General features: G+C 41.3%; 1 protein-coding gene across 5 annotated transcripts in view; it reads right to left on the bottom strand.

The window, feature by feature from the left end:
* Nucleotides 1-22854, bottom strand: part of TBC1D1 (TBC1 domain family member 1) — a 101997-nt gene that overhangs the window by 56731 nt on the left and 22412 nt on the right. The window contains exon 1 of one of the 5 annotated variants that reach the window (XM_065735676.1): nt 16845-17018. The exons of 3 other annotated variants lie outside the window; for them this stretch is intronic. In XM_065735676.1, the coding sequence (XP_065591748.1) occupies nt 16845-16910 (66 nt within the window). In that variant the 5' untranslated portion in view covers nt 16911-17018. Of the gene's footprint in view, nt 1-9551; nt 9700-16844; nt 17019-22854 lie in introns of those variants that run through there. One more of the 5 variants, XM_065735677.1, reaches the window with a different exon arrangement.

Below are 22854 nucleotides of genomic sequence, written 5' to 3' on the forward strand. Positions count from 1 at the left end.
CAGCTTTGTTGTGTAATAACAAATTGCAGCTGCCTCAGGTCAACACAGATGAGCAAGACTGGAAAGCAACAGTTAACCTCCCCATGGGCACCTACTTCACAAGAGATAATGCCTTGAAAACAATCCAATTTCCACTTCAGAAATGAAGTTATAATTTAAGTCACCTTCTTATGTGACAAGTTACTGAGAGCTACAAAGATTATTAAAACTTGTTAACTATACTGCTCTGTGAAATCCACATGTACAGTTTACACTGGCTTGTAGTATTTTTTTTTTCTAAAATAGATTGTAAATCAACCCAAATAAAGTATTTGTTTCAAATTTACATTATTTGGACATAAGGGCTGAAATAGGGTGTTAGCTAGCCTTTGTTTCTTATACAAATGGTTTTCTTAGTAACAGCTAAGTATTTTAGAGAGCTAACTAAGGTTAAAGTTTAATATAATTAATACTAACGATTTTGACCAGGCACTCCTAATTGAAACAGAATGGAAAAGAAGGAAAAGCAATACAAACATAGACCTAAACAACACCCAAAACCCAGCAAGACCCTTATTATACAAGGAACATAAAGGAAAATTCTTAACAAGCTTCAGAATTAGGCTCTACTTTGAATTTTGAAATGACAAACTCCTAGAAAGTTTACAGACTTAGCATTATCTACTATGGGCTATTAGAACTAAAACGTTAGAGGATTTCTAGAGGTCCCTTCCAACCTCTACAATTCTGTAATTTATTATACAGTTCTATTGAAGACCACTCGGCCTTTTGTGAAGAAATTTAGCTTCAGTAGGATAAGGTCAAGGTTCTAACTCCTGAAAATAGTTTCTAAACTGTTATTTAGAAAAGTCCACAACACAGTGCTTTCCTAAGCTACTGATGCAATGTTAATGGGCAGCAACGTGAAAAGAAAGCTGTTTACTTAAGATCCCCTCCATTAAGATATAGCCAGATCACATTAGGGGAATTTGCTAGTTCTTCTTCTGAGGAATCAAGGAATCATTGCCCTAAAAAGCAAGTGCTTCCAATTCCTGCTGATAATAGACACAGAGTCTGCTTCTTCTCTCCTGTTAAGATTTTTGGACAGCCATATATTGTAAAGTGTGTGAAAGTTCAACTTTTCTTTAAGCTCTTTTCCCTCTTGCGTCCAGATTTTACAAAAGCCTTGCAAGAAAAAAGAGTTCAGAAAAAGCATATTTGTAAAGTACTTCTTCCATAAATCCTTACAGAAGGCACCTTTGAAAGTTACAATATGAAACCTACTATGTCCCTATAAAGTGAAGCAAAAAAAAAAAAAAAAAGAAAAGAACAAAGAGATTAGATACTAGATGTCTGAAGATGATATTTAATGAGGTATTCAGAGGAAGATGATTACTGGGGAAAATGTGCTGTTTAATTACAGGCTACCTGCAAGACAGCATTTAACTGTAAACGGGGTGTAGGAAAGCATCAGCTATAAACCATCACCCTAAGTTTGGCAGAACATCCCACACAGCACTGCACCACACTCAAGAACACCTACCTTGACTTCTGGTGATTAATTGGATCTCATTTCTTCATTGAAATACTAGCAACTTCACTGACTGCTCCTTCATTGTTTTAACTGCTACAGGACAGCCAAGCACAGACAGTCAAAAGCGAATCTGCATGACCCAAAACAAAACTGTCACTGTCCTTTTTAGATAAAGCCACACTTTCAGCCCTACATGGACAAAAGTTGTCAAAACATTGATACAAGGAACCCCCAAGACAAATGAAGCTAAAGTGTCATTCCTGAAAGCCATCTCAAGGACAAGTCAATATGCCACCCTAGACATACGTAAGAACAAGAAGCTAGAAGAGAAATGTTAACAACCCTTCTGAACGATGGAACTGGTTCTCCTTGTTGATAAAAAAAATCTCATGTTGATATCCAGTACTAAATTCACTACAGACCTTCAGTGACAGACATCTCCAGATCTGGAGCCTGTGCAACAACCACAAAGCCAGACTGATTTGTCTGAAAATGGAAAGTTCTCAAGATGTTTGCTAAAATATTAATGATGCTCTTCCATCAATACAGCCAGAGCAAGCTAGGTGGACTGACAGAAACAAGAAAATTAGAAATCACTCTACAGATCTAGCCACTGTAATTTCCTAACAAGGTGTTTCACATTGTTAGTTCAATGTAAGGAGAAGTATAATCCATTTAAAGACACACTGATAAAAGTGTTTCTTCATACACATTTCTGGAGTTCCTACTGTTGTATAACTATTTGATAAATACCAAATTTGAACTATATCCAATATTATGCAGTCACAAATCATAATGATACATATGAAAATTCAGAATCTGTTCAGTTTTCGAAGCCAAGAGACTGCTACTTTAAACCTACTCAGTTTCTTTCAAAAGTAAATTATCCTTTTTTTTTTTTTCCTCCTTCCTCTCTCCAGTTAAGGTTGGGTTCCTTTAGAAAATGAAATGGTAACTACAGAATGGATGAACTTAGCTGAGCTGGATAACTCACACAGTTACACCCCTTTCACAGTGACTGAGTTCTGACCTTCACAGTATTTCCAAAGTATTCTATATTTAAACACTTACTTGCCAAGGAAACACAAAAGGGAGTGGTAAGCATTCCACATTTTTAAAACAGATGTCACTGACTTAACGGAGCCCCCACAGAAAGCTGGAGGAAGATACAAGGGTGATTCCCCATGGATCATGCTAAGAAACTGGCTGAAGGAAAGCAGTAAGGAAAGGAAGAAAAGTTTTCAAGGAAAGACTCCTTGCTTTCTTTGGAAGAATGATGTCAGCAGTAGGGACTGCTGCTATTTCAGCCACGCCTAATACACAAGTGGACTGATCTCTTTTGTTTGTCCTTTTAAATGAAAACATCAAATCTTTAGAAACACCAACCTGGGACAAAACGCTGTCTGAATTATAAAAAAACTACAAATCAATTTGTATCCAATTCTGCACTTCACAAATAAAATGTAGCATTAGCTCCTGAAACTGCATTTTCAAGTAAAAATGCATTTCTCAAGTCTAGACAAGTCACTCTCTCACAGCTGTACATCAAGTGGAAATGACAACCACTTTCCCAGAATGCTCAATCCTATGGGCTATACTCCAGTGGGATTTACCCAAAATTCCAGCATGTATTATTGTTTTATACTCTGTTTAACTAACAAAACAGTTCTGAGCACAGACTTCTGGCACATGACGATCTAAAACACCAAAACACTTTGAACAGATCTTCTTTTCCATAGTTTGCTTCCGGGGAGATTGGAAGCTATAAAATTCCAAAGAAACAAAACCAGCATTGAACATTCATAGAGTGCTAACTATCTACATTTCCACAACAAAGCTTCAGGGAGCTCACCTCATTGGTACTGTAACAGCAAACCGACTGTCCTGTAAACTAATAAAAGTATGACATCTAGTTACAGAGCTCCTTGAAACAAACACAAAGAATCCAAAACAATATTTGCTTGAAAATGCAAGAGGCTGTTTAGTGGTCTGTTCTCTTCAGACCTGCAACTTCACAGGCTATCTATACCTGAAAATCCTGTTTGGCTACTGCATATCAAAGACTCCCTCTGGAAAAAGAAAAAAAGAAAAAAAAAAACATTTTTTTGAGGATGTTGTAAAGGCACAAAGAAAAGCACTCCTATGCCTAAAGTCAGCAACTTCTGAGTTAGGATGAAACTTCCAGATATTTCAGCAAAGGCAAATTTAATGTGTTCTTGAATAGCACCAACAACATTTAAGCTTAAGTGCACTCTGCCCATGGAGATGTATGCTGTTATTCTCTCCTCAATGTTCCTCTTAGTGACAGACAGAAGTCTAACCCCGGATACTCTGGACAACCTCCTCAGGCTTGTGATTGTCACACATTTAAGCTCTGATTCATCTCAAAATTTGTTACTGTTAGTCAATTAAAAATAAACAAACCCAATTCAGATGCAACTCAGTACAAATAAGCCAAAGATGAAATAAAAATTCAGGGATTACATTTTTCCCTGCCTCAGCTTCTGCTCCCCAAGTTCCAGCTGGTCTTCACCTCCATTTCTCTCTGTTGCCTATCCTCCACGCAAATAGGAAGAAAGCTCCCCTGAGCACATCCCTTGAGACGTACTTTACATTTTTCACATGTATCTTTACATAAAAGACAACCAAACAAAGCAAGAGGCTGAGATTATTTTTCCCCTGCTTTCTGTTACCATTTCAGCTTAAACAGATGGATCGTAAAGGTTTCTCATAAAAAAAGTTCTTATATGCAAGCTGTAAGTTGATTAACAGTGTTTCTACAGAAGATGTACTTGCTAAGTCACTAGCCAACCTCTGTGGCACTTATGAAACCTCATCTTCATCTTCAAGAAATCTTTCACAGCATTTGATTCAAAAATCATAAGCATTTATTGGCTGGCACAGAAAAAAAAAAGGTGCCAAAATCCCCTTAAAGGAGAGGCTTCTCAGAAATATCACTGCTTCTAAAGTCACAAAATGGTAGAAATTACAAACTGGAATCATCTTGCAGCTCTGCGAGCTGGTTTCTTCAAACCGGTGTCTTGTCCGACCTTTCTCTCGTGGACACCTCTGTCTGGGGAACCCAGAGTCAAACTGTTGTGCTTATGCTCTCAGAAACATCTCTACTGCACATCACATTAGCTTTCCAGAAAGACTATGATTTCAAGCAGTACTTTAAATCATTGTGCGTAAATCAAAGTTAAATTGCCGTGCCACACATGCATACAACAATGAAAAAAATCAAAACTTAATTGCACTGCCTGCCTCTAACGGGACCAAGAACCTTCCCTGATCCTGCACAGTCTATTGGTGCTTTTGTTATGGTTTGGCCCAGAACACGATTACCATGTGAAGATAGCTAATGGCCCTGATTTCCAGAGAGCCTTTCAAGCAAATAGTTTTCAGCTGGAATCTAAATGTTTTGTTTTGAACCGCAGAGGACAGGATCTGTCTTAAGTAGCAACACTGGTGACCTCATCTGCCTTGACTTATTAAATCTGAAGGTTGACAATGAACCTGAAAGCAGATACTCATAAGAAATTAATTGAGAAAGACATAAACGATTCAACAGAAAGGCCTTTGTAATTGCATGAATTTCACTACAGGAAGACCTACATGTCGCGAATCAGCCTTAATGCAAGGTGCATTAATGCAGAGGACACCGCCATACACCACATGCACAGTCACATAAGGGCCACACGAGCCTGACTGCATCCTGCACTTCTCCAATGGGGTTGATGATGTGTGAGCAAAGTGGGTGTAACCAGGCTGTGTATTCAGAGAAGGAAGAGGCAGGAGGGAGAATAAAAGCAAAGTGGCCCTGAAGAGAAGGTATCTGCTGAGTAAGAGCTGTTCCAGCACGGGACCAGCTTCATTGCAAATGCTGAGCGCACATTCCTCAGTCATTGCTGAGCCCCCGCAGGGACGGTGAGGAGTGACTGGCATACAGAGAGCAGCAGCCATGTGAAAGTCTGGCAGTGATCTGTGCTTATCTGAGTGCTGTAGGCTGGTAACAATGGTTTTCCCCCCAAACGAAAGCTGATGGGAAGAAATACATGCAGCACCAGCCTTCCGTTCTCTGGCAGGGGCATGGTATGAACGGGGCACTGAAAACCAGTTCCTGTAGAAATCTGAAGTTTCTCTTTCCCGCACCGCAGGCATCCAACCTGGGAGGTAAGTGAGGTCTTATCCCTCCAGCTTAGCCCACCGGCTTTGAGATTTCTTCTACAAGAGGAACCACAGCACTTGAGTCTTCCCAGCTGACCCAGTCCTGATTCTCCCTAGACACTGAATCTCAATATTTTTCTGATTCTTGATATAGTACCCACATATTCAGAAATATTCAGGAACAGGGCTATGGGGGTAAACACATCAGACTAAATGAGCTTGTACACCACAGGATACCACCACCATTAATTCACTTCGCCAAATAGTTTTAAATTCATCTCATTTCTAAGATGATAAGCTAAGACGGCCTTAATAAACTTCAAAGCTTATGAAGTTGCAGATAGCGTCAAAGTGAACAGTGAAGAAGGCTCCTTAAGAGAACAAATCTTGGCTAAAAAGCAAGTCATTCACAGAGGGATTAAAGAAACCCACAGGTGTTCAGCTTCATTGAAAGCAGGGGGAATTAAGAGAAGAGCCAAGTCAGTACACTTAAACAAAACACCCGCATAAGTGGGTATAATATACCCTGAAACAGACCAGGAAAAAAAACCAACAAGATAGGCCTCTCAGAATAAAAAGGAAAAGGAGGCGGAGGAGGGATTTCTTGCTCTTCCTCATTTACAGTCTCTCATCCTCTTCCAGAGGCAAATTAATGCATCTGCAGTTTCTGACCTACACTATGAAGTAAACTGTCACTCCCATGCATTCTTCTTTAGAGGTCTAGCAGGCACTTATTCAGAAAAATAATAGAAAGAATGCAAAACACCAACAAGATCACTTCTAACAATGCATACTGAATTATATCAGGGTTGTAATAAAAGCAATTGACATTTACCATTAGTACTCCAGTAATGCCTAAAACATCCAAGCACTGCCACACTGAGTAGTGTACAGATTTTCTTTTTGGACGGCTTGTACATTTCCTAAACTGAGGAAAGATCACAGGCCATCCTGCCTCAGCAGGCCTTGGAAAAAAAACAGTTCTCGTTTTGCTATAAGCAACTTCAGAACATCTATTGTGAATATGCTCTAAAATCTGTTTTTCAGCACAGAAGAAACCCAAATGATCAGGTTACCAGTCTGAGCTACAAGACGAGCCACCCATCATGCAGCACCCACAGGCTTTTTGCTGGTGCTGGAGACCCATTCTCAAGGTACCCACGGCCACAACAAGAAGCCCTACTGTGCTCAGCTTCCTCCCAGGGACTGGTGGGAAACTGTTGCACCGCAGATGGGGAGGACAGAGTGAGAGACAACCTGCCCAGGGCTGAATGATCCACCGCACCACCATCATTACAGAACAAGCCTTGATCTAGACAGTGAAACCTTGCTTTTACATTTCTTTACCTTATTAGCTTATAATCTTGTAGGCAAAATTAGCTGAAGCTAAGCACAACTTTTATACTGTATATGGTACTCTTTTTTTTACTAGAAAGACACACTGTGCATAAATGGCTTAAGTAGACGAGAATCTGAGGACATACTCAAATTGAACATCCATACAACTTATTATGCTAATATTTATTCAGTGGTCAGTTCTTATCCATAGCTTCTGTGAGGCTGCTTCTGATTAGAAGTTTACATTACATAACGAAGCCCACCATGAAGGTGGTAGGCTTTGTTTTACTTAAAGTAAAGTCATATTAAATATAATGAGAACAAGTAAAAATGCTCTTAGCAACTCTCATTGTACTGCTCTCTGATATTAGTGAACTGATGGCAAACAAGTACACCATATGTCATTAAAAATCTGCATTTCAATCTGTTATTTATTTACAGAATTAAAGTTTGGATGTAAATGTTATTGCAGTGAACTGAACATTAAGATATAAGCTCTTTTATTTATGGAAGTGTCTGCACTGTCTGCCTACAGCTGACCAAAGTTAGACTACACTTTGAATAAGCTGCACTGTAAGGTGCTTAGTTAAGGATTTCCCCAAAGTCAGTAGTCTAATTTTATAAAACCATGCAGGAAAAACAGGTATAACTATTCTTTTTTTATTTTACTAATTTTAGCAGACTACAATAAGCCAGTACTTCAAAGGTCATGGTTACCCACCATGGTAGGCAGCACCAACCCACGCAGACTTGGGCAAGGCTTCTCCTTCAGTGCACCCCAGAACCAGGCCTGCAGCACAGCACAGCTCACCCCAAGGAGCCTACCCATACACAGGAAACAAGTGGGTATCGCAGCACCCTAAAGGTGGCAATGAGGACACATTAAAAGGTAGTGCTTATATAAGCACTAGGAACTGATTTTACAGCACAACATGGGGGCATATTACCTTACCTATAAGTACCTCTAAGCCAGGGGACCTGCATGTGGACACTCAGCACTTTGTTTGTGGGTGGGGGATACTTTCAGCCCACCTTTGTTTCCATAGGGCTGTCTCCCCCACACCCTGCAGACTCTCCCTGTTCTGGAAGAGGCCACCATCTTACAAACCCTGGCACAGCTCACAGTTGTGCTGGGAGCGTCCAGCAGCGCTTCCAACAGTTTTACTGCTGAGGCTTTGGCAGGCAAGATAGCTTTCTCTGTTCACAAAACTCATTTTACATTTTCTCAATACTCTGCTTAGTATTCCCTCCCAAATTAGCGCTGATGATTAGCTGCCATTCAAAGAACAACACTAACCACTTGCAAGGAAACAGCGGCACAATAATTGGTTTTGAAACCTCAGTAAACACTTGAGAGAACAAAATCAAGAGTGCATTCCTGCAGGAGCCCCTGTCTCCCCCAGTAGACGTTTGGCCAAAGCCGCACAGCACAGGCTGTGCCCTGTGCCTCCCCCTGCCTGCTGACTGGTGGCTTTGTGCTCCTGACAAGCTCACAGCACGCAAGGAGCACAGGCCGCTCCACACCATATCCTGTGGGATTCACTCCACTGCATCGCTCCACCTGCAGATGAGGCCAGCATGCTTGTGGCTGCTGGCATGGCACCGTTCCCTCCAGTAGTACAGCAGCATGAGAGAGCCACAGTGATGACAGGAGAAGGAACTGCTTAACAGACGCCCCACCTGGCAGCTACTTAAACAGGATTAAAAAAACAGGTGGAGGAGGAAAGGATAAATTTCCACTTTTCAGGGCATAGCTAAAACGAAGCAGGCTCTTTTCTAAGACAGAGAAAATCCTTCCTGCTAGGATGTAAACGGAGGAGACATGGGCACACACTTGTGCTCCCTCCTGCCATCTTCCCAAGGCAGGGATTCCACCTGCCTGTTAGGGAGAGGGCTGCACGACAGCCATCAGCCAACCGCCCGTACTCACCTGGCTCAACAAACTCGGGCTCTATGGGCTCGACAAGCGACCATGAGTTTAACTTTAAGATCCGGTCTTATTTTTTCAGCTAATTCCTCGGAACCACGAAGTCTGTCTGCCACAGAGCCTGTCTCACCGCCTGTCCTCTCGTGTTTTTTGCTGTGCCTCACACCATAGAATAACATAAGTATCATTTTAAATCCAAAATTATTCCTATTTTGGAGGGGAAAACAAAGCACGTTTTTTGAAACATCGGCTCTAAACTATGTTCCAGATTTGTTTAAGCGCTCTGCATCCACGTGCAGCTCCGCCAAGCGTGGTGGAAGGTACTACTGAATCCTCAGAAGCAAAAGCCAGCACATCACATACACAGCCAGACTTAAACAAGCCGAGGGCTGTTAACACATTCCGGGGAGAAAAAATAAAAAAAGTCCTAAACGAGCGACTCCAGCACGCACTGCTGCCTTCCGCACCGCAGAGTACCGCTTCCAGCCCCCATGGCAACAACTTCCCGCACCGCTCGCCCCGAGCCGAGCGAGCAGCATTGCTCCGCTGCCTGCCCGGGACGCGTGCCGCCCCCACCCCGGCCGGGCCGGGCCCTCCTCCTCCTACCTTGGCCACCCAGCTGAACAATGGGGACATGCTCCCGGCCGCCGGGCGCACCGCGCTCCGGCCGCTCCCCGCTCCGCCTGCTGCCGCTTCATACGCCCCAGCCGTGCCCCGAAAGCGGCGCCGCAAGCTGCCCGCCCGGAGCGCTGCCCAAGGCGGCAACGACGCGGGAAGGGCCGGGCGAGGCCGGGCCCGTAAGGGAATGGAAAGGAAGGGAAAGAGGGGCCGGGCCGGGGGCCGCGTCCCGCCCTCGCCGCGCTCCGCCTCCTCCGGAGAGCCGGGGCTCCCCGCGCCGGGCTCTGAATGCCTCCTGCTTCTCCGGGCAACCTGTGCCAGTGCTCATCACCCCCGTTGGGAAGAATTCCTAATGTCTAATCTTAATCAACCCTCAGATAGCTTAAAAGCAGTCCTATCATGATGCTCCCTGATAGAGTCCCTTTAAGTTCCGGAAGGCTGCAATGAGGTCTTCCCTGAGCTTCCTCTTCTCCCGGCTGAACAAACCCAGCTCCCTCAATCTTTCTTCATAGCAGAGGTGCTCCAGCCCTCTGATCATCCTTGTTACTCTCCTCTGGACCTGGACTCCAAAGCTGAACACAGTACACCAGATGGCATCTCTCAAGAGTAAGAAAGCTGTCAGAGCATTTCAATAGTACCAAGTCTCCAGCAGGTGAAGGGACGCGACTCGCTTCTCTGACAGGAAGAGTTTCAGCTCAGCTGTTCCCCTGCTAGCCCACCTACTTCTGAGCACACTGCCCTGCTTTTTTGTAGTAGGGCTGCATGAAAACAATTGATTTTTCCCTAGTTTGGAGGAAGGGCACAGAACTAGGGGGAAAAACGCTTTGATTTTACAGGAAATGATCTGCTTGGGTCAAACAAAAAGCCCTTTGTTTTCCATCCCCTCATAGACACAAAGCAAAGAGAGAAAGATTTGCAAAACCCTAACGGTACAGCGTAGTGCTTCATACTACATTTCTTCCCAACAAAGTTCACTTGCTCAAAAGTAGATGCAGAAGCACTAAACGCAGCTCCTTCCTCTGCCCAAAGCTACGCTCATCTGACCAACCAAGCCACTGGGGGAGTGTCCTGCACGCATGTGCAGGTCTGAGTTGATGTAGTCACTTCCTGGTTTAGACTGGGCATCATCCCACTTGTCTGTTACTGAATATTCCCCAGAGCAAAAGATGGCCAACAGCAGGCTGCAGTGGGTTGAGGGGGCACACAGCTCCTCACCACCCAAAAGCAATTCTTCACACGTCACGCCTGCACGTGTGCAATACCAAGCACACCACTTCCACCTTCCTCCTGAGAAGGAGTTGTATGGTGGTGCATGCTTAGCCCTGGTCTGGCACAGCAGCTCCGTAGCCAACCTGAGCTGGTAATGTGGGACCAGGGAAAATCTGCTTCTCTTGGGTATTAGGGCTCTCTAGTGGAGTCTTTAACCTAAATACTAGTCTACCCACTTTTAAAATTAACTAAGCATTCACCAATTTAGGTGACTTGTTCAAAGACCTATAGCTAGTCAGGGGAGGAGATCTGATGTGGGAGTTTGAAAACCTGCAGACTCCTTTTCCTGAAGAACATCTGCTGGTGAGCCACAAAATACTAACAAATATAAGCTAACTAACCAACATGCAGCTTACCTACAGTGACCTTCTCATGGTTGGAGAGCCCAAAGCCTGCCTGGAGCTGCTCTTTAATTAATTTAAAACCAATGCTACAGCTTCAATAATTAAAACCATGGCAAAAACATTTTATATTTTCATAAAAGGAGAACAGAGATCCATTTTTCTGAGTGTGAAAGTAAAAGTGATTCATGAGGATGACCAGTGTCTCATTCTGTCATTACAGTGGTGGCCATGGGCAATTTGACTGTGTGGGCTTTCTTTACCCATAAACCCAATAAACTGTATGACCAGCACTCACTCTGGTGGTGGTCTCAAAGGTTTATTGGCATGATAGAGGTGAGAAATTCTCCCTGCTGCTACTACATGTGATGTATGGAGCACATATATGAAAAAAGGGCATTTGTTCTCAGGATTTTAAACTTGGCACCTTACAAAAACACCAGAAGTACTTACAACGTAACATATGAAAACTAGGTTTACTTTTAATTCAGGCAAGAAAAATGGCAGAGCATCATGTGCTGCTTAGAATTGTACAGTGTTATCTGTTCTGCGATGGTAGCATTAGAGCTGTATTTCTGTAATGCTGAATATGAACAGTATTGCATCTAAATGATCATTTCTGCCCTTTTCTCTGGGGAGATCCTGCCTGCTTGGGAACTTTTCCAGCTCCCTCTTCCTGGCTGGCACCCTTCCACAGTTTCAAACTAACAATACACACATATCCTCCAAGTCTCCATTAAATGCTGATGTCAGTCAGGAGACTTGGCTTCTAGCCCTGACTACCACCAGCAAAAAGAGCTGGCCTCAACGTGTCACTTTGTGCTGCTTAACTTCTAAACTATGTACGTATGATTTAGATGCACTCAGAAATCTCGTACATGCTACAGGGCTGGGAGGAAATCTGGTCATGTTTTAAAGACACTGAAATAGGAGATAAAGTAACAGTGTTAAGGTGATTTTCAGGCATACTACTTCAGGACTCTTTCTGCTTTAGTTTGCCTATTGAATGGAGATGGTGTAATGCCAGCCTTGAAGGAAGAGGGATTGGATACACTCACGGACATTTGAGTAATGCTGGCAGGTAGGCTTTAAATGCTCAGATATAAAAATGTTTGTAATGCATTAAAATTCTTCTGTGTAAATGAAAAGATCTCTGTTTTGCTCACCTTCCAAAACAGCAATGATGTAGAAACAATAACTGCATTCATTTTCAGGATATTCATTGAAAAGGGAACCTCTGTATTTTTCTGTTTTAAATTTGGCTTGTGCAAACAACTGCCTCTCAAAAAATACTGTATAACCATTTTGGCTAAATGGAAAAATTCAGGGCCAGGGCAAATAACATCTGTATTGCATAAACAGTAAGTAGCACTTGACACCATCTTATCTAAGTGTACAATCTTTTTTTTAAAAAGTAACCCTCATGCCTATGAACAGTCCTGTGTTATGATGGAAAATATTAGCAAAATATTTGTGCCTCTTTTTAAACACAGTAGCAATTAAAATGCTTCAAAGCCCCAACTGAAAGCTTACATTGTCAGAAAAAGGATTTTTCCATTTTATAGATGTCCTTCAAAAATTTACACATACACAAATACCCTCATTATTTCTCCTCAAACAAAGCTCTCTGCATTAAAAGAAACCATTTGGAGAGAAGGAGAAAGAGGGGAAATACAAGTAGTATTAAGAAGGAAGGAAACTATAGTGAACCTTTTAACTCAAGAAAGGAAGATCTGATTTACTTTGCAGTACGTCACAACTGAATGAAGTCTCACAAGAAATTGCATTAAGGTTATAATCACAACCATAACTACCTGAGAACTGGTCTCTCCTGCTGCTTTTGTTTTAATTTGGGTGGTGGCTTTACAGTAGACCCTGAAACTTTTTCCTTAAACCTGTTTCTGCAGCTCTTCTTCTCATGAATTATCCCCTCTGCCCACATCACCTGTTACAAGTCCCCTTTATGTCTTCTTTTCCTATTAGGGTTTGATCTACATGAAGTCTTTGCAAGGGCAATTGAAAAAATCTAAGAAAACAATATGCCTGCCAGTAGTTACCAGTATTTATTTAGACTTTGTTTAAAATATCTGCAATTTTTATCCTCCCTTACTTAGTTTTAACTGTTCATTAAGATGTTCTTGAATCTTGCCTCATCCCTTCAAATTCCAAGTAGTGGGCTAGATGGTTTCTCCTTTGTCAAAGGAAAGAGATGGAAGTTACTATTGCACTAATACTGTTTGTCATAAGAATTCTCGATATTAATAATATTTTGTTAATAATATACAACTATATTAAAAGATAACAAAATAACTCCAGAATTTTAAGCCATCTCTATCAAATTTTAAGACAAGACAAACAATTCATCTGGATCCATTGAAGGAAGAGTACTGAAAAGAACAGACTTCCCTCTATCAAAAAAATTAATCACAAAGAATGAAGTTTGTTACTCATTTTAGCTAAATTATAAATAAATTCCAGTTTCTCAGTGCAAAATAAAAGATTAATCATAAAACCAACCAACCTTATCAACCAAGACTGGCACTAGCCCTATGAAAAGAGGTAGCTGGCTGGCAGCAGCTGTCCTCTCAGGCAAAGCGCAAAGGAGCCCACTGTCTGGAGCTGCATGTACATGGTGAAGATGAAACCTAGGTCTCACTGAAGAAAACAGCATGGCTTCTTAATGGCTTTCATATACTCAGGGGAAAGGAAAATGTCAATGTTTTGGTACAGTTTTTGTACAGTTTGACAGTTAAGAGTGTAGACTGAAGAGCTTTGGCTATCTGCTAACCAGTAGTAGCAAGAAAAACACAAGACTTTGGACTGATGCCCAGAGATAACATGCAATCATCTCCCTGTGCAACAGACTGACAGAAGAGAATGATTTCTTGCCAGAGCTCTGGGCACTGACCTCAGCAGTGGAACCTTTTCCAGACTCTTTTGCAGATTTTAGCATACATACGATTGTCTGTTCAGCTACAAAATTTTTAATTGCTAAGATGCCTTGATTCAAGTGAAGGAATGGTGATCCTAATCACATATGAGAGTAGAACAGGAGCCCCAGGTCTACGTGCTGCTCAGCAGTGGAATGGAATACTCCAAATGCCGTCCTGCAGTCAAAACTAGATCAACTAGAGCAACATCAAGAGAGTATGAGACAATGAAAGGATTCATCATAAGGTTATAGTAGCTTTATGAGTTGCTACCACTATTTTAAGATTCTTCCCCATGGGTCTGATTTGGAAACTTCTGTTTTTATTTCTTCCCTATTGTAAGGTAGTTCTCTGTGACAGCAGATGATAGGCAGGTATCCTGAGTGGAACAGATCATCTCTTAGCATTTGATTCGGAAAGTTCAGAGTAGAAAGGTTTTGCGGTCTTTCATCAAAGAAGAGATACCAAGGGCATCTAATATATCTAGGTACAGAAATGCCTGCTGGGATGTTAATACAATAATATATGGAGAAAGAGAGCAAGGCTATCCACAAACAGTGTAACAATAAATACAATCCAGTGGTAGGGTCCTGATACCCATTCATATACATCGAGGCCATCTAATGCAAAATGTTCATCTGGACTGAGAGCATCCTGACACATCAAATGCTTCCAAAAACACCAATGAGTAAACTTTGAATTGGCAAACTTTATGCTGGATTGAGTATTTTCTGTCTTCTTGCAGGCAGAAAAAATCCCCTTGAAGCCATCAGGAACTTTGCCATGGATTTCTGACTAATTCAGCTAAGGCACAATCATATGTGATCGTATCATCAAATGTGCACTACTGAGTGAGCTGTTGTAACCAACTGATCAGATCTTCATAAAGAAACAACAAACAAACAAACAAAAAACAAACCCACCAACCAAACACATCCTGAACCTGCAGGTAAGTCCAGACAGACCTGTACAGATACCACTTCAGTTTGAGTGGTTGGAGGCAAGAAAACCACAAGGACAATGTGGCAAGCGAACAACAGAGAAAATGCTGCACATAGCAGAAAATTGCCAACAGAGGCATCAGAGTTTCCAAGCATTTACCCTGTTTTGGGATGGAGGATTTTCTAGCAGCAGCTATGTAACTGGAAAAGGATGTGTGGGAGCAAAGTGGCAAACTGCAGGAACATAGAATGGAGTTGAAAACAAATGAGGTTGCTCCTACCGTGCAGAGACAAAGACAGATGGCACCCACGAGATCGTCAGTGAGATCTTAACTGTGGCTGAAGCAGACACCTCCCGTACCCCTTCCTGGAGGACAGTATTTTTGTTCTTCTCAGTGTGACCAAGCCGAGGGACAACTAGCTGAGCTCTGCAAGATGCTGAGAAAACTCTGGGAAGAGAGCAGCAGCAGCCACCACAGGGACAATGCACATCTGTACACACCCCCTGACATGACTGGATAAAGCATAAAATATTCATGATGCCAGACTTTCTTTTTTTAATATTCATTCCACCCCGGCAACAAAACACTTAGTAATGGGATAATTAAAGGTGGATTAACACCCCCTGACATAAAAAAAAGGCCACAGAAGGACTTTGAGCCCTCCTCCTCCAGCCTCCCATGCTTCCTGCTTCCTCACAGCAACTACCGAGAGGTCTCCAGTACAAAAAGACAAACAAAAACCTCTGAAAGTTTAGGAATGCTTTACTGAAAGGCAGTACTTAAAGTGTTCCTTGATCCTGAAACTTAAATGGTTAAGCCAAGTTACTCAGACGGAAGACAGATGCTTCATTTGAAAATGCCTCATTTCCTTTGTGTAGAAGCACCATCTCACACAGGAAAATACAAGTAAATACTATCTACTTCTAATAATAAATTAATCAGTAAAAAAAACCCCAACGTTTAGCAAGTGTGGAGGAAAAACAGTCTGTGAACAGAAAATAACACTGTACTTAACTACTTCAATATAAAAACACACATAAAATTTATCTACTCTGTGAGTTGCACATTACTACACGCTATTAAATGGAGCCTCTTGCTAGTTTATTCTCTTACAGACATTCAGTAATGAATAATATAAACCAAACAATTTTAAATGCATACTTTTATCGAGTTGAAGCTTAGCTGCTTTGATCATGTAATTAACTATAAACATGAAAATAATCCCACTGCTCCAAGCATATTTTGTGCGTGTCAGTCACAGCAGTAGTAGTCTAGGAAAGTATACTGAACTCCATAGTAGGAAGAGCCATGCAAAGTAGCCAGTTATCAGCTCTCCACAACGTAAATTAATAACTTAATAAACCTAATAGCTCTGATATGTGCAAAGATCACACTGATTTCTCATAACCGAATTCCACAGCATTCCCCGTAGGCAGTTCATAGAGCCTATGGGAATTTTACTGGAGTTATTTTAAAGGAACTCCCATCTCAAACTGAAGTAGTAAAATAGTAACACTTTGAATAAAACTTTAACCCTTTTTTTTTCCCCTTGTTACATGGTAATATTCTTGTTTTCACTGGGAAAGAGCTTAAAAATAAAGAATATCAGTTCAGGTTTACATCTCTGCAGGTCCAGAGCTTGCTGTGGTGCTATTGCAATTTCCGTACACTGAGCATGTGGGTGTGAAACCTATTCATTTGAAAAGGATCCAGTCCTACCCCACCAAAGTCATAGATTCAGTCGCTACTATATCTTTATGCACCTTAAATATAGGTAACAAAAAGAGGAAACAAGTACCTTACTGTCTTGTTCTTTTCCAGAATCAAGCTGAAGAAACTTCAATTTCTGTAACGTTGCCCTCATGTCATCGGTCTGGACAGGACCCCAGTAGGAGTTGCCACCAGCAGTGTCCTGCAGCTCCAGGGCCCTGCAGCCAACTGGCAGTGTGCAGCTGGCCTGGCCCACACTCCGCGCCCCTTCCCATCGCCAGCCCTTCCTTTGCTTACAAGCTGCAGCACAGTCCTGCCCTAGAAATTTCCTGTGTCACGTGGCACCCAGAACGCCACTGGAAACTTCCTAACATCAGGACTTGCACATATGGTTACTTCGTATGATGCATATAGGGCTGGTTTGTTTGTTTCTTTTTATGATCGGCACTGTTTGTTTTTGTTGTGCTGTTGTTTATGTCTTTCTTCTGTCATAAGTGTGGAAAATTTTATCAGCGATGTTCTGACTCACACACACTTTCATTTATACCTTTTATCTCTATCCTTCCGACCTTCTTCTCAAGGCTTATGAAGTGCACCTTAGTAGGCAGCACTGTGGGCTCTTTGCTGCGATATTTTATAGCTTTGGCTAAGTTGTACTGCCCTTCAATAGCAGTAAAGCCACAAAATGGCAATAAAACATCTCTAAAGCCAGGATTCAAACACTGTCTGCACCGATCTGGAAAGACAGTTTTCATGCTATTCCGTTAACTTATCATTCTGAAGTTTCGGGTTTCATTACAGACTGCATTCCACATGGAGCTATTCTAAGCCAGTTCTGTCTGACTGCTAAAAACACGTCGGAAATCGTTTGTGAAATATAACATACAATGCAGAAACATAAAATACAGCAACAGAATTTGTTGAGCTTTTGTGGTTTTGATAAAGCTGAATCACTTCAAAGGGCTCAGGATACGCTGCTGTAAGGCAGGGCTGCACATTTTTGCCACATGTGCTGACTGCATTTCCTCTCCTTTGCAGGAACAATGGGAGCCTTAAGACGCTGAATCAGCTCTCCCTAAACCACGAATCCGCACAGACAAAATGGATTTGCTCCAAACAGGTCATTTTAACCATTTCCAACAGCTGGGAAAGCTAGGATACCATTGCTCTTAGATGCCTGGAGTAGGTAAAATTGAGGAAATGCGTACACATTTTCAGGAATAAAGCTCAAAATGTGTGTGGCATCCTACTTAAGGAAATAAAGTTAGAATAAAGTCATTAAGGATTGATTTTGCCATTTCCTCCTGTGTATTACCAGTACAACAGGTACTACTGATGTTCCAGAAAGGCCTGCACACATGTGGATGGATGTGCTGGACAGAAGGACTCCTCTCAGTCACACCCTACATTTCTTACAACACTGGAACACGGTGAGTTCAGCTACCACTGCAGCCTATGAATCTGATCTCCAAGTCTGATTACATTCACAGGTCCAAAGAACCTCAGAGGTTATCTGAGCAGGGTCTCCTACCCTGGAGCATAATAAATTCCTAGTCTTGTGTTGGTTTCAAACATAATTGACTTATGAATTAAGTTTAGGCTAGCTTTAATTCATTTTCTCAGTTTGTTTCTAAAATGCAAATCTGCAATATTAAAGCCAAAGAGTTAAATATACATCGATTACATTCTCTCATTGCATATCCATGTCAAATCCCATATGTGTGCTTTGATTTCACTCACAACCAAGATCAGATTGAACTCCAGTGGAAACTGCCTTCTGTTTTCTTTTACATCCCTGGGAACATTTCTGACTGTCGCCAACACAGCCTGTTTATGGATGCTCTATTGAAACACCAAAACCATAAAGCTTGCACTGAAAAAAAACAAAATGGCTTCATTTGAAATGAAAACTGGAATCATGTCTTTCCTACAGTACTCTGCCTACGTGATGAATGCTCACTGGAAACCTCCTGTCACCAAAAGAGAAGCCTGCACACACTGTACACACACTGCTGTTTGCTGCCTGCTGGATGTAACTAGTTCACTATGGAGTTTGTAACTTACATGTAAATGATATTCTTGAGTCCAGTAAGTTTCTAGAAGTCATAACTCTAGTCATGAGGACCAGTATCCAGATTGAAATGTATTGTAATCAAGCTCAGAATATGATTGAACTAAGGTTTTTACATCCATCAGATATCCTGCTATGGGTAACTGAGACAATCTACAACATCAGCCAATACCGAATACTGCCCCATAGAGCACATCTTATTTTCTAACTCTAATAATGAAGAATACACTGTATTTTCTTAACAACTCCAGCAACATCAGTATTTCAGCTCTAGGGGCAGCACCTTGATGTGCGGTTGGTTCCTGTACTAGCTCACAACACAGCAAAATAGCAACTTGTTTCACAAAGGAGAGCCTAAATAGAACTCTGACAACACAATTTGGAAAAAAGAAAGAAAAATGGGAATCACAGCACTGAAATTCTTCTCTAAAGCCCACCAGGCTGTGATTTCAGCCAGTCTTAGCTTCAACCACCAGTACCTTTAAGACAAAGCAAAGAATTCTGCTGGCGGGTAGCAAAAGCAGGAGAGGTGAGAATCACGACGGCCAGCACAGTGTCTTACATTTCCTTGGGACCGCCACTAAGTGGCACCTGAACACCTCGGTTTAAGCCATGAAGAGTCTGCGAACTTGAGACTGGAGGGGAAAAAAAGGCTATCCACTCTGGGAACTTATCACTTTTAAGAATAACGAAGCTTCTTTCCTGCAATTACAGAACAATTTTCCAAGGGCCTGACTACATGCAAAAAATTTACTGGTAGAATACAAAAAATGCCAAGCAAAGGCTGCACTTCTGCACAGTGCCCTCCAGAAGAAGCTGCTTCACCTTCTAAATCACAGTCTCACTTTGGAAATCAGAGCAATTTACTCCACACTGCTGTAGTAGTATGAACTATGCATAAAGCGGAGAAAACAAAAAGCAACTTCTAGTCCTCAGTTGGACTAAAGAGGACCTGACTTCTTACAACATGCCCATGCATGTCAGGAAGCAGCAGCACTGAATGGAATTTTGCTCACAAGACTTAAGTATATTACTGCTTCCTAGACATATGCCATAATTTCATTTGCATTTTAAATCAAAGGAGAAAAATCCAATTTTTCTGCTAGAGATGCTGAATCAACTATGCTAATCATCCCAAAGGTGCTAGTGCATTGTAGCTGTTTTCTTTTTAAGTGGTTTTGGAAGTGGTTCTGTCTATCAAAATTTTCTCAAAAGGAATTAACCACAGCAACTGGACATCAAGTACCTACATGATCAGCTTCCTTACCACAAGCATTTTCTGTCATCTTTAATGGAATTAGCCTGAACTTAAAGCACATATATTTTCAGCCTCAGATTCAGGAGGTAAGACTCGCCTCTGTTTTAGTTAGCCTCATTTTGAGATGTACAACATACCTCCAGATGTTAGCTGAAAGCTAATAGCAATTATTTTCTGCACGTCTACTGTATACAGCCTACAGAAATCTCAGATTAGCTGAGTTACGGATTTCATCTTATTCTCTCTCACTGTGAAAGTCCAGTACAGTATGATGATAAGTACAAAAAAAAAAAAAAAAAGGAACAAAACAACTCAGCAAGTCACACTACATTATGATTACAAATAATAACATATTAAAGCATAATCTGCTCATGATGAGTGTGCAAAACTAGGTTCTTTGTTTGCTAGGTATGGTTGAAAGAAGAGGATTGGAGTCTAAAGCATTCAGTCAGTTATACAGAAACTTAGATCAAACTCAGCCTAAAGCAAGAGCTGGCAGTGGGGCTGTTTTTATGGCCAGCAATGCACCTCAATCACTGTCACTGGGAAAAGTGGGGGGAGGGTGGGAAAGAAAGGAGAAGCAAGCATCAATCAGTAGTTTGGTACAAAGGACAAACCAAGTATAAACTGGCATTATCCACTCAATCCTTGTATCAGATCGTCAGTGCTCAACCTTTGGGGCAGACACACATATCCATTTAAGCCTGTATTTGTCCAGCCACACAAATCATTCTTTAGGAAAATATTTCCCACAGCCCTTCCCATAACTTGATGTCCGTAGAGAGGGTAAAAAAACAGAAACATACAACGGTGTCTATACCAGGCAAGGGAAAGCACTGATTTTATGATAGCAATTTGTTACCGTTATTCATTTTGACATATAACGGAATGGGATTCTGTGCTGCTAAAGTAAATACAGCAGTTATATATACCTCCTCTGTGCTGGTTTTCTGCTCCACTACAGTCAAAGAGCCCACATCTGATGACCCTGAGGGCACAGCATAAATGTCAGCTTCATGCAGGCAAAACTCAAAACAAAAAGCTGATTGCATGGAAAAATAAGGAGCTGCTTTAGACAGGTGATTTGTTTAGTATCATTATTTATCAATTGACATCTTTGTATTTTAATACATATGGTTTTAATTTATCCATTGAGGCCATTACAGAATCTGAAAATAAAACAAAACGTAATTGAATGAACGTGCTGAAGTATCTGTAAGTGAACTCTAAAACCCAAATTTCTTTTTAAAGTGCTTATTTCTAGTAATCTCTGACAGAACCCAGCTCTACAATCTAATTCTTGCAAGAAGACCGCTCGAGTCCACCTAGATAGATTACATTAACCTACATGACAGATATGGCCTTTGTTTTCTCATATATTTGAGAAAGCATTTCCCTCCATATTTAAAGATGTTATCTACCCCTATGAAGCAAAATTGTTCTCCATATGCTATTGTCCTACACACCATGAAAATTAACAAGGTACTGAACAAGACTGACTTTTTATGCAAAATGCTAAAGCAGTTCTAGTTTCCCCTCTAACAAATACATTCTGCCTTTACACTGCACAGTGCACCACAAAATGAATTTTAAAACACTACAACTGAACACGAAGTTCCTTACGATCATTAATTAATTAGATGAAAAGTTATAAACTGTATTTTTACTACAGATTCTCTGACTTGCATTTGGCAATGAGTAAGACAGCATTCTTTCCCAATGTCCTCTTTTCTTGAAATAAGAATACTTTAAGCCACAGCAATGAGTAACTACAGGAAATACAGTGGAGTTGCTGTAATAATCTGTTATTCCTCTTTGTAGTTTCATGCATTCAGATACTACACAATGTTGATGTGAATCGAACAGTATTTTCTGAACTCTTAATTCTTTATATGCGACCCGGGTGTCAAGATTCATCCTTACTTTGGTTCAGGCACAGCCTGTACTACATTTATTTGCCTAGAGTTTTTTGCTGACTGTCATCTAATTTTAAGCTGTAAGTATGCACTACTGTTTGCTCTTACTTTGTGTGTATTGCATCCAACACCTTTGCAGAAGGCAGACTTTGTGCAGGACAGCAATGAGAGCTGTATAATTTCACTGTTACTATTTTGTTATTGTAGCACTTGTGAAGCTGGAGAACTCAACACAGAATGCTGGAATAATGCACGGATACTCACAGTCCCTCAGCTTGAAGGCTCACATTGTTCTCTGACAACTGTGCGGATTTAAAAACTATCAAATTTTCAAATCATCTTCTACATTAAGTTAACTTCAAGATTTTCAATCAGATTTGAATACTACAGCATCACCACAACTCTTAAAAAGTTTTGGAAGTTGGTCACAGTAGGTTAACTTATTTCTTGGTAATGGTATTTCTCAGCAAAGCAGAAAGAATATTCCAGCTGATTAAGTATAATAAATGAAATACAGGAGAAATACCACAAAGCTAGTCTCAGAATGAGGTTAAACGAACAAGACTGATGAAATTATCATGCGCACCTCAGGGTACAGTTGAAGCTCTTTTGGCTTCTAGGGCACACTGCTGACTCAGGTTGAACTTGCCACCAACCAGAACCTCTAATCTCTTTCCACAGCGCTGCTTTCCAGCCTCTCATCCTCCAGGCTGTACATATAGCCAGGGTTGCTCCAGGTGCAGAATCTAGTACTTGGTCTTGTTAAATTTCATGCAGTAGCTGACTGTCCAGCCCTTCAATTTAGCTAAATATCTTTGCAAGGTTCCTCTACCCTGGAGGAGTCAATATTTCA

This window comes from Cyrtonyx montezumae, unplaced genomic scaffold, assembly GCF_038088225.1.
Source record: "Cyrtonyx montezumae isolate F1298 unplaced genomic scaffold, pur_monq_1.0 scaffold_2, whole genome shotgun sequence".
NCBI lineage: Eukaryota > Metazoa > Chordata > Aves > Galliformes > Odontophoridae > Cyrtonyx > Cyrtonyx montezumae.